At 30.2% G+C, this 12,831-nt stretch overlaps 1 protein-coding gene across 8 annotated transcripts in view; it reads right to left on the reverse strand.

Moving 5' to 3' along the window:
* Med (Smad/Smad4 homolog Medea) overlaps positions 1-12,831 on the reverse strand; it is a 44,520-nt gene continuing 31,689 nt past the window's right edge. For all 8 annotated transcript variants that reach the window (XM_071177767.2, XM_071177794.2, XM_071177797.2 and 5 more), the window contains 5 exons: positions 12,339-12,401; positions 9,070-9,253; positions 6,846-7,014; positions 1,629-1,767; positions 1-403 (listed from right to left, as the gene is read on the reverse strand). In XM_071177767.2, the coding sequence (XP_071033868.1) occupies positions 192-403; positions 1,629-1,767; positions 6,846-7,014; positions 9,070-9,253; positions 12,339-12,401 (767 nt within the window). In that variant the 3' untranslated portion in view covers positions 1-191. The remainder of the gene's footprint in view (positions 404-1,628; positions 1,768-6,845; positions 7,015-9,069; positions 9,254-12,338; positions 12,402-12,831) is intronic.

The following is a 12,831-nucleotide window of genomic DNA, read 5'->3' on the forward strand; positions in this document are numbered from 1 at the left end:
TGGAAAAGAAAAACTTTTATCCAAAACAAAAACTAAATAATTAAAATGATTTTAAAAAATGTACATTAAAAGTAACAGAAATTTATTTTTTTTTTTCTGCTTGAAGCAAACAATCATCTGAACAATTGCACGTAAGCAAATATTTTTGAAAACAATTACATAGTCCTTCTGATAAATCACATCTCAATCAATCAATCGTGTGGGCGAGGGTCATGGATGGGCATAGTGTGTAAGACCTCATCTAGCAGCTGGAGAGCACGGTGTAGATGAACCTCAATCCAACAGGGTGTCTCTTTAATGCGTTGACGAGGATAATCTGGACCCCAGCCTTTCACAAAGCTTAGCCTCAGAATACACAGTCTTCTCAAGTCATCTACTCCTATGCCAGCAGCAGCAGATAAACCTTAAACAATTAACATAAACATTCTCAAGACTGAAAATTTAGAATAAAAAAAAGGACAAACCCCATTTTTTTTAATAAAAAAAAATTAAATCAAGAGCTTTAAGCTCTTCTTTCTTTGTAAGCAGCAGATTTACCACATCTCCACAAATCTGTGGAATTCTGCTTTTTACCAATGAATTTCCATCAAAAGCTTAAATTGTAAAAGTCTGCTCTACAGTAGAACTTTGTTAAAAAGAAATCAGCGGGACTATCATCATTATTTCACGTTAACAGAATTTCGTCTTGGCCAATACATCATAAAATTTTTTTATACATGTTTATACTTTTAATACATGTTACGTACTACATTAATGTGTGCAAACAATATTATTATGAACCAAATAAATTAAAATAAGCTTAAAAGTTTTAACTACTTTCTTAAACTTATTTGCCCATCTGCTACTTGTAACAAAGGGAAAAATAGAAATAGTATTCCTCAAAATGAATGATTGAGATTTTATTCACATGCATATTATCTGTGCTGTATCCAGTTTCCTTTAATTTAAGCGATAATCAAGCACAGTTCCGAAAGGTGCAATGAATGTCTTGTTGCACCTTTCGAAACCGTGATTGGTGAGCATTTTTGTTTTTATTTCATGTGTATACTTTTTGATTTCAATTTTGACATGGATTCTAAAAATAAATATTAAGGAAGATTTTTACAAAACACCTTGTATGAAAATAGTAAAATAAACTCCCAACTAGCTGCTTTGCAGTTTATTTATAATCTATTTCTAAGGTAATATTATTGCGCCCTTATGCAACTAGGAATACAATTTTTCAATACTTTTATTTATTACAGAGAAATTCTGCCTTCTCATGCTGCTCTATAATACTGCATGAGTTTATTACCCATGATACTTGCATGCATTTTTTTTCTTTTTTGCATTGTTAAATTGCTTAAAAAGAGAGAGAATATAAGATAGCAATTGATTGAAATACGACTGCAATTAAAAATATGCAATAATGCTGTTAAAGTAGTTTGAGAAACATTCACCAGACTATTTGCAAAATTCTTGAATGCACGGTCATCATGCTACTCAATTTTATGGTTAATTAGTTTACTGTACGTTAAAAGCAGCGTATAAAATGTTTAGGAAACATCAAAACAAATGTCCCCCTATAAGTTGTCAGAAAACATGAACTTCTTTATTACGAAAACTAAAAACACATTAATATTGCTTACTTATTGCAGGAGCAATTCCTCCGACTGAATTTGGCCCTGGAATATGACCAGCTACTGCTGCAGCTTGAGCAACAGCTGCATCTTGGGCTGTCAATGCTTGTTGCTGCATTTGCCGATGGCATTGTCGTAGATCGAAAACCTGCAAAAAGGAAAATTTAGAAGAAGAAAGAAATCTTAAATGTTCACAAAAATGAATAGAGCCTTTCTTAAGAGGCCTCTTTCCTTTTGACCGAACTCAATTGTCAAAGGGGTTTTCATATGCTTTTAACCATCCAGAGATTCCACACAAACTTTTTGAGAGCCCATACAAACGCTAGAGCTTCTCGTTCTGTTGTCGAATAATTGCGTTCAGCCAGAGAAAGTAGTTGGCTCGTATATTCGATAGGGTGTTCGTTGGATCCATTGCCTTGAAGTAAAACAGCTCCTACAGCATAGTTACAGGCATCAGCTTGGACAATATACGGCTTAGTACCATCAGCTTGTTTCAACACAGCAGGTGTTATACGATACTTTTCAAGTGTTTCGAATGCTGTCTGCTGTTGAAATCCCTAGTTCCATCGAGATTTCTTTTTTGTGAGATCACTGAGGGGTCGTGAAACCTCAGCAAAATTTTTAATGTATCTTCTAAACCAGGAACATGTTTGAAGAAACGATTGGAACTCTTTAACACTTTTGGGAGGTTGGAATGCTTTGGATAGAGGCAACTTTTTCAGGATCAACTTCTATTCCTTTCAGGGTTATCCAAAACCCTAAATATTTCACTTTAGTAGATGCAAAGCAACATTTTTCTCAAATGGTCCGAAGTTTGAAAATTATGACTTTTTCAAATACACTCCTTAAGTCGGAAAGGTGTTTCTCGAAAGTCTCGGACAAAAGTTTCGAGATAAGCCAGAGTTAGGATGTCATTGCGGAAAAAGTCAATCAATCTCCGGAATGTTGCAGGGGCATTTTGAAGTCCAAAGGGCATATGTTTGAGACGATACGTTCCAAAAGGACACACAAATGCAGTTTTATCTTGATCATTCGGATCAACCTGAACTTGGTAGTAACCAGATTTGAGATCAATCGTAGACATGAAAGGAGTTGGTTTCGCTTCGTGTAGTAATTCATGTTTTCATACAAATCCATTTTCTCAATTAAATCCTCAGGTGTTGTCCATTCACACCAGACATCTAAAAAGTGCTCCTTAGCATTTGGAGGAACTCTTTTCTTCATTTGCTCAGCAATCAAGTTTTTCAAGTCATGAAAAGTTTTAACGTCTAATTCTATTAACCAGTTTTCGACAAAAGTTTGAGTTCAAAATGAATTTCCAAGTCGTCTTCTCAGGTGTTTTTCTATAAGTTGCATACAACTGTCGAAGCTTTTCTGCACTTAGCTTAAATCTTTTCAGAAGCATTTTCTTGATATAGCCAAAATCTTGTACTTTTTCTTCCGCTTCTCTACCAATAAGTTGAGCGATATCATTAGGGAAAGCGCTGAGAAGATATGCTACCTATTTATCTTCTTCCACTTTTAAAAATGTAAGTTGTCATTGAAACAAGTTAAGAAACAGAGACATGTCATCTGTATTGGGATCGAAATTTGGAACTTACTTTTTTAATTGTAAGCTTGGCTGAATTGAAGTTATATTGACAGGAGAAGTTTCTGAAACTTTTTGTGCCCTAGCTTGAAGCTTAAATATTTTTAACTAATATTTTTGTAGATGTTCTCTTACTCTAGTAATCCAATCTTGAACTTTTGCTTTTTTCGTTGTTCGTTTTTTCACAAATTTTTTCTAACCCTTTCATCAATTATTGTTTGTAATAGATTTTTACAAAAGTTCTCCCCATATTCAAAATTTTTCGTGATCAGTTCTTTCAGTTGTATTACTTTAGCATCGGGAGGAACCTCGAGACCCATTTCTTCAAATAATACACTTAGATCAACTTTTTTTCCCTTTCCCAAAAATGTCACTGTAGTAGTTGGAAAAGCACCACTTAATAGAAATTATTTAACACTTATTGCAGGCTTGACAATCTTAATAAGTCTTAAAATGTCACTTAATTTAATATGAAATGTTTCGAATAATAGTTTATCTTTTAATTCCCTATCACACAATATTACTTGAGATAATTTAAACCAGTAAATATTATAACCTATTCAAACAACCAATGAAAAATGGAAATATACAATGTGTTCTCAATTATGTAAACTGTAAAGCAAGTAATGGTAAAGTAAATTATAACTTTCAGTACATTGATAAACTTTCAATATATGATTCTGTATATACAAAAATTAAACATCAATATTGTAAATAAACTCAATATTTTGAACAATAAACCTTACTGCTTTTAACAACATACAAACATTTTACTTCATTCAAGAGCATTTATTCAGTGAATAAGTTATTTTAATACCACATTGAGAGAAAAATGTTTCATGGCCAGAATGCATGAAATAAAAATTTTATTCATAAAATGCACATGTGTTACCATCTAATAAATTTAATTGCTTCACTCATTATTTCCATTACTCCAAAAGTAAAGCAATAATAAATTTTCTTAAATTATTTACTTTTATATTCCTTGATAAAAACTTTACTTAACCAAAATAAAGATTCTGTATTTTTCAAAATACACAACTCCTTATTTACCAAAATTATTCACCTTTCTCACAAATGTGTATTTAATATAGGAACATATATATATATAAAGTGAATTATTTATTATAGATTGTCTATAGCGATATAGCAAAAAAGAAAAAAAAAGTGTCTTCTTTTTTTAAAAACAAAATGTAGTAACACATAAAAATTGTAAGATTAAAACAATACTAAAAGTTACACGAATTAATTAAAAAGAAATACCATATTTAAATATTTTTTTTCCTTTCTTAGTTCTAATTTGTGTTTGTTTCTTTAAAAATACCATGCTTTATTATAATCCTAGCAAAATGCATTATATCTCTGTATTTGAGATTAATGAAAATAAAACTAAATTTATATAGTAACAATTAAGACATTAGCTCTTGGTAATAATTAGCATAATTTTCAGTTTTGATAACATTTTATAAACACTTTCATTTTACCATGCTTGAAAAAGAAATTTGTTTGTGGTTTTGGCGCAGCAGGAAGCAATAAAGAATCTTGTCTGATTCATAGACACGCAAGTATTTAAGTGAAAGTGATACTCATATAAAATAATTTAAGAATGAATGAATTATTTCAAACACACTTTTTAATGTGAAAAATTCAATGTTTAAATAATTAGAATACAGTTTCTAAGCTTTGGCACAATATATATTCACTTTGACACATAAAGAGATAACTATCATGAAATATTTCCCTACTAGATTCTTAGAGAAGCTTTAAATAAATTATTTTTTAGCATCAAGGTTTCAAAATACTGATAACATATTTAACGTTAACACACAGAATTACTATATATCGTAATATGGTTTTGTTTTAGTATCATCATTGAGCGTACTATACAACATAACACTTTATCATAAAGTTTCAAATCAATATTTTGTAATTATTATTTTATTCGTAAATTTTACTACCATAAAAGTATACTTATCCAGTACTGGAACAGGATAGTTAAATAAATGCTATCAGGGGTGTTGGGGAAATGAGACCCAGTACAGAAAAAAAAACCTTAATACAGTAGAAACACTGTAATTCAAACGTGTGTTGTTGAGCGGGAAAAGGGGATTTCCAAGGAAAATGTTTTTGAGCGGGAAAGGGTTTTCCACCTGAAAATATTATCGAGCAGACGCGCAGACTAATTTTGAACAGAAGACGTTGGGCGCCACATTGAGATCTAGCCAGATCGGTTTAAATAAAGAAAAGCTTAGTGCCAAAGATTTTTATTAATAACAAATAGCACATGGACAAACATAAATTTGAATAATTACGATAAGGAGGAAAAGGAAAGTCCGTTCTGTCCAAAGTCTGAGCATCTACTGCGTGTTCAGATGGTGCTGTGGTTGCTTGGCAATGTGGTTGCTACAGTGTCACTGTCTTTTCAAAGGATACTATAAATGTATTAATCATTTTTTTAAAAAGTTGTACTCATTTTTTTTCCCTGTGAAATGTCAGAGTTCATTTTTTCAAGTTAAAACATGTGGTCCTCACAGTTATCTTGATTAATGCTATTTATCAAAAATGGCAGTCCAAAAGCATGCAAACTATTATTTTATTTTTCACATATGAAGTATAATTTTAAAGAGTACTTTTAAATACATATTAATATAGAAAAAAAATTGCATCATTATCAATGTTTAGGTTAGTTATCTCATTCTTTTAAAAGTAAAGCATTACTTTTTAAAACTGAACAAGTATTTTTTCATCTAAGAGTTACTATTTTTTATTCAATAATCTTCATTGAACAGCTGATCTAATTTTGAGTTTATGACTGCTAATGTTCAACTTCGTAGCCTTTTAATTTTGAACCTAATCCAGAAGATAAGGGATGCCCTGGATCAAGTATTGGGAAAAATTTGCCTCTGTTAAGGACATTGGAACTAACCTGCATTTACATTACATGGAGGAAAACCTCCCACGGTTAGCCTGATGGCAAGGGGACTCTAGCCAATGATCCATTTACCACTGAGGATATTTCATGTCAGCACTGTGGTTGGTGCAAGCTGGATGCGGAATTCGTATCGACCAGGCATCAAAGGGATTCGAAATCGGGTCACCTCATCGGAAGGCGAGTACTTTATGTCTTGAACCACACGACTTAAGAATTGTAATACATTCTTCTTATAACCGTCATTGAACAGCTAACCCAATTTTAGGTTTACGGCTACCAATGCTCAACTCCGTAGCCTTGTATTTTTGAACCCAATCCGAAAGGACAAGGGAACTCCTGGATCAAGTATTGGGAGAAATTTGCCCTGGTGGAGGATTTTTTGATAGAACTAACCTGCATTTGCGTACAGTTGTTTAAAGCATTTATGTTATAGCCACTTCACGTTATAACATCCGTTTTTGCTTAAACCATGTGGGTCATTATATCAATCACTGAGTGTATAGATAATTTTCATAAAATATAATACATAATATATACATATAATATATATATTATAAAAATATTATATATTTTTGTGTTTATGTTATGTCAATTTTAATGTCTAAGTATAATTATTGCTCATTATCTGATGAAAATAAACAAATAAAAATAATTTTAAATTTAAAATAATAATAAACAAAGATTAGTACAGTCAACAGTTATCTACCTTAATGTAGGCACTTGGATATATCTTGTGCACAGCATCACCTGGTGCTCTTCCTGCTTCCCGATCCAGATAGTAACTCTGCACAAAGACACTGTAATCGCTAAGGCATCTCAGCCACACATCACCCTCCCCTCTCAGATCTAATTGCACTCCTTTACCAATATGCAACCTATAAGAACATCAGTTATAAATACAACAGACTGAGTACACACACTGTTTATAAGAGAGTAACTAACATGCAAAACTGCTTTTTAGACCAAATGTGGGTAATTTGTTAAAACTAGATTACAAATACTTTTAAAATACAGTGGAGTCCCTTTTCCGGAATAGTCGGGATTTTGGCAAAATCTGAAAAAAGATTTTTCCGGATAAAAGGTCTTTAAGATAACCAAACATCGGAAATCCTAATTCTATAAAAAATAACAAATAGATCATACGTAACATTAATTTCAATCAACAACGAATAAATCCACGGGGTTGCGCTATTTCCAAAGATTTTGTCACAGATTTCCACATGATTTTGACGCAAATTTCGAATTACGCTTTTCAGTTAGTAATTCTTTTTCAATTTACTAAAACAGCGACGATTCCACAGTGAATTTGTGTGGTTTTGCTGATAGTTTTTTCAGTAGCTCTTAAATCGGATGTACTGTTTGTTTTTAAAATCGCAATGTTTTAATACAACATTATTTTGATTGACAAACCTCAAATAGAGCATTATGCACTCAATTATTATAGTGTGGATTTACAAAAGTGAAATTTTTAGAATTACTTTTTAATATCTCGATTTGTACCAATTTTTATTACCCATGTGGTTCTGTCAATCTCCACTTCAATGGTTTCAGGTTCCCAAATAGTTTTTAAAATTTCAATTGAATATTATCACAATCCGCAAGTTCCGAATCTCGCTATTGAATAGCCAATTAATGAACCGCTTTTGTAGTGACAATTTCATCTCAAATGTGAAATTTTTGAGCACTCTGAAAATCACCATGTGATTCTTAAAGGTAATAATTCTTTTAAACGAGACGTAAAAAATATTTTCTATGCGCTGTAGTGAAATGCTGAATTTGGTTTCTGTGATATCCAATTTTTTTTTCATATTGTACCGGAAATCGGATTAAAATCGAAGTTGGGTAAAAATAAAAGAGAAGCGGAAATTAGCGATAAACGTAGAATTCTAATTCCTGCATCTTTTACAACAAATCCCAAATGTAAAAAAAAAAAAAAAAAATTTTTTTTTGAAAAAGTTTTTTTGTGTGTTGTAATAAAAAGTGTTTGGAAAAAAGACCCTTCCGGTAAACCAATCTCCGTACACAGGGCTTTGTACTGTACAGTCAATTTTCTTCAAGTTGAAGGTCAAGAATACGATAGTTTGGTGATTGGATATAATTTCAAAATCGTGGTGAAAATGTAAGCTTTAATTAAATAATTAACATCCTGAATCAACGTTCTGTAGGTTCAATTTTTAACTTAGCAAAGAGATTTGTTTCTGAATTGGTACCGTGGTGTGATTAGCGAGAGTGTGGTTAAAGTTATCAAAAACATGATTAAATGTCTAGAAAAACTGAAATGTGCTTGTTAGTTTTAAGTTTCCTTTTTCAAACCAACTGGTTTTAGATGACTTTAAATCTGTCTTGCTTTCATTGACCTGAACAATGAACGGCTTCAAGTTGGGAAATGTTTATCTTTTCCAGTAAAGTTAACATAAAGTTTTCCAGTAAAGGCAGTTATTATGGAAAACTCTGCAAGTTTCTGAACTCCAAAACACCATTTCCTGCAAACATACTTCAAATTTTTTTTAAAACTGTATATTAAAAATAAAAAAATGCAAAAAATAATTAAATAAAATAAAATTATTTCTCAACAAGTATGTCTGTAAAAATAAGACACTCTCAGAGTATGGAAACATTTAAGATCAGGGATTTTTGCAGAATTTTTTTATGGCGACTTTACTTTTTTTTAACGATTTTCAAAGGAAATAAATTTGTATGGGTTTTAATGAAGGAGATTTCAAAAATTGTGATTTTTTGAGGGACAATAGAGAGAATTTTCAATGGCTCAAAGTGGGAGGGAGCATCTTACGGAGGTGATAACTCAAGTATGTCAACTTTACTATAACAGTAGGGTTATTTTTATATTTTTACTTATGTATTGTAGTAGTAGATATTTTTCAAGATCAGAAATTTAATTTTTAAACATAAAATATTTTAGTGAGACTCACCTAGGCCTCTCACTTTGTTCGGTCCTATGTACATTAGAGAGAGCACCCAAGCAGAAACGGTTTCCACCAGATGGATCTACATAGCCATCAACAATAACGCTCGTGTAGGTTGAGGAAACTTTGAAAGTTTCACCCACTTGTTGGTCAAGTTCAAAATACGCAATAGAGCACCAATATTCAGGGGCTTTGAAAAAATAAAGTGAAATCATTAAAACTTCTTTTTAATATGAAGGCAAGTAAAAAACCATTTACAATTACAACTTTTCTTACATTATGCACACTGATTTCTATTCCAGCTTACTTTATGTATCTTACTCAGGGTGTATAGCCAAATTATTCAACAAAAAATAAGCATATTTTAAGCACTTTTCAAGCACTCAAAAAATATTTTTATGCACTTCAAAAAAATATCATAATCGGGCAGGGTTGGAAAGTTTGTGACATTTGGCTGTTTTATCTTGTTTTAACCGTCATGTCAAAAAAATAAATAAATAAAAAAAAATGCTGGCATTGTTTTGACAATTGTCAAAAATCAGGAAGTTTTGAATCATGTAAAAGGAATGGCCTTTTCATATGCTACGGACTGACAATATGCTGAAATAGATTCGGGTTGAATGAATTGTGAAAACATCAAATAGAACAATGTGAACTGTGTCTTACTGCATAATTCGCAGTGAAAATCAACATGGTAAAGGAAAAATCTAATTTTGAAAAAGGGAAAATTAAGCACTTTTTAAAAACACCCAATGAAAAAAGCATCTTTAAGGGCTTTTAAAAAACGAAAATCGAAAAAAAGCACCTTTAAGCACTTTTTAAAAATGCTACGCATCCTTTTACTTTATGTATTTACATCAATTTTGCCCTTTTTTAGAATTTTTGACCCACCCACAAACTAAAAAAAACAAACCCAGTTCTTTAAAACGTCATTATGATGAGTTTTTTTTTTTTTTTTTTTTTAAATATTTTTAGAAAAGAATGCGCCGCTAGAAGCGAACTTTACCACTGCCACACTGAGGGGCAGCTGCCTCAAATAAATATGCAGTGGCTACAAAACCTTAAAATTTTTATGAATTAAATTCAAAATATAAATTTTTAACTACTAAGTATATCTTATTTTGTACTAAACATTTAATTTTTTCAATTAAAAAAAATTTACAATTTATGTAGTGAAATCATCAAAATAACTTGATAGTAAATAGGTTAATGTCATTATTTTGTAGTATACAATATGCAGCATTAATATACATAGCTGTCAACAATGATAGAAAAAAATCCAGTAGATTTTACAAAATTATATAAATTTCATAATAATTGTTGCATGATGTACTAAATATTTAACACATAGGGAATTTTAGGGATTTGTATAAGTCATCAAAATAGAAAAATTGTAATATTTTCCAGTTATGATTGACATTTAACATATTTGAAATGTTATGTATTATGTACACTCATGATTTCGAATATTAAAAGGCATTTAATTCAGCAAAGATTAAAGGATTTTTTTAAATTAATTTAAAAAGAGAGTTCTGAATAAAATTAAATTGAATATTTTACAATAAAAAAGTTTTAAACTGATTTCGATAAATGAGGTTTGCTTCATTATGTATTATATAAATAATGAAGCAAGCAATAATCTGTAAAAAAATTCTATTTCAAAAAGGATTTTTTAGGAAACTTACTCACTTTTAGGGAATTTTCTAAAATTTACAAATAGATGGACTACATAAATACAATGGAAATATTCTAAAATTTACATAAATACAAATAAATAAAACAGTAAAGTTCTAATAGATAGAAAAACAAAGATTAAATTACTTTCATGTTATTTATTTTAACTTAATAGAGCTTAAAATATAACAATGTTTATATTGATGATGTTCTGCCGCATTAAGAAAAATATATATTTTAAGCGAATTTTGAATGTATTTTCGTAAAGTGAATTTTTTTCTTTTTGAAATATTACAATAATGAATATAAGCATACTGCATATATACACAGGGTTGCCACTCAAATCTGGAAAAAAATTCCCTGTGTTTTCCCTGAACTATTATACACAATATATTAAAAGGAAACAACAATTACTGTGCTCTTTTGTGAGCTATATAGGGCTAACTATATTTATTAGTTTTAATTGGTGGGAAAACAGCTGAACATATTTAAATAATGTTATAGTAAGTGAAATAGTTTAGTATAGCTGAAATATCATGGCTAAATATCCCATAGATTACGCTTTGAGTGAGTACCATTTTTTAAAAGACAAAAATAAGAAACAAAATTCCCTGTATTTTCCCAGTTTGCAAGGAAAAAATCAAAATTCCCTGCATTTTCCCTGTTATTTGAGGTGATTTTTAAATTCCCTGTATTTTCCAGGTTTTCCCTGTTCTCCATGTAGAGTGGCAACCCTGATACAATACAAATTTGCTTAGTCAAGTAACTAAATTGAGAAAAGCACCTTATACCCATTTATATTTTTGATTGCAGCAAGCGCTATGCATCTTTAACAAGCACATAAAGATAATATTTGAGAAACTTTAATTCTTTCAATAATTACACAATTGAACTAATTTTGAAAGTCAACAGAATTAGTAATGGCCTATTTTATTTCAAGCATTTTCGAGTCATTTCATGATTTTATCTAAAATTTGCTTGCATTAATTTATTTTACATAGCTATTTTTGTCAAAAATTTAATTCAGCATAAACATTTAAAAACTGAAGTTTTATGTTTATTGAAAGTATAGGAATTAGCAATTAAACTCAAAATTGTAAAAAAAATAAGAGATAACTTTATTTTTCCTTTGGAAATATTCAAACTAAAAAAAATTATAAAAAGAGTAGAAATTTTACTTATTGAAAAAATCGTCTAGTTTCAACAGTCATTTAAACCACATGGATTTAAATCAGCCAACCCTGCTTTTTTTATGAAAAAAATTAAACAATAACTTAAATAAAAAAATTCCACCTAAAAGAATATATTTATTAATTACAATATGTAGAAATATTTTAAACTTGAATTAATAATTTCTTAAAAAAACTTTAATTAGTTCAGAATAAATTTTTTTCAAAACAACAAACAAATATTTATATTAGAACAATGATTTTTTCAAAAAAGTGATTTACATAGTGCCAAGCATGAGTATAGCCATGAAATAAATGAAGCAAGTAGTCTTTGTGCACAATATAAGAATAACGCTCAACATGAAGTAAATTTTTCAGCGACCTTCATATTTTAAATTATTATTTTTTTAAGAAGGATTTTTTTTACCATACCTGGTTGATTAGAGAGAGTGCCCTGCTGTAAAGCTACATCAGCATGCAATTGCTGATGTCCCCCTAGAAAAAAAATATGAACAAAAGCTTGGTTAAACAAAATGTTTAGGATTAATTTAGTGAAATCTTAAATATTTAGAGAAATGGTACATATAATATGATTTAAACTTGAAAAAGCAAATTTTTTCTAGTAACTAAACTTAACTAAAACTTAGGTAACTAAACAACTAAAACTTAAAGTAGAAGTTTAAGTTTTGCAATTTGGAGCAATATATAATGGTTACAGGAACAATTTAGATGGCTTTACTGTTCATTCACCCTTTCCCTTCTTTTTCATCTCTCTCAACCCACTGGTGGATTAGCAAATGGGCGAAATTGGGAGAATGTTTCTCACCTCACTATTTCCATATCTAATAAAATGGAAAAAGCAGTTTTGCAAAGCAGAGAAGGTTAAAATACGACTTTTTACGTGCAGAACCGCCAGTGGGTTAAG

Source organism: Parasteatoda tepidariorum, chromosome 3 (genome assembly GCF_982258835.1).
Source record: "Parasteatoda tepidariorum strain Cologne lab strain chromosome 3, Ptep-v5.0, whole genome shotgun sequence".
In the NCBI taxonomy this organism is placed as follows: Eukaryota; Metazoa; Arthropoda; class Arachnida; order Araneae; family Theridiidae; genus Parasteatoda; species Parasteatoda tepidariorum.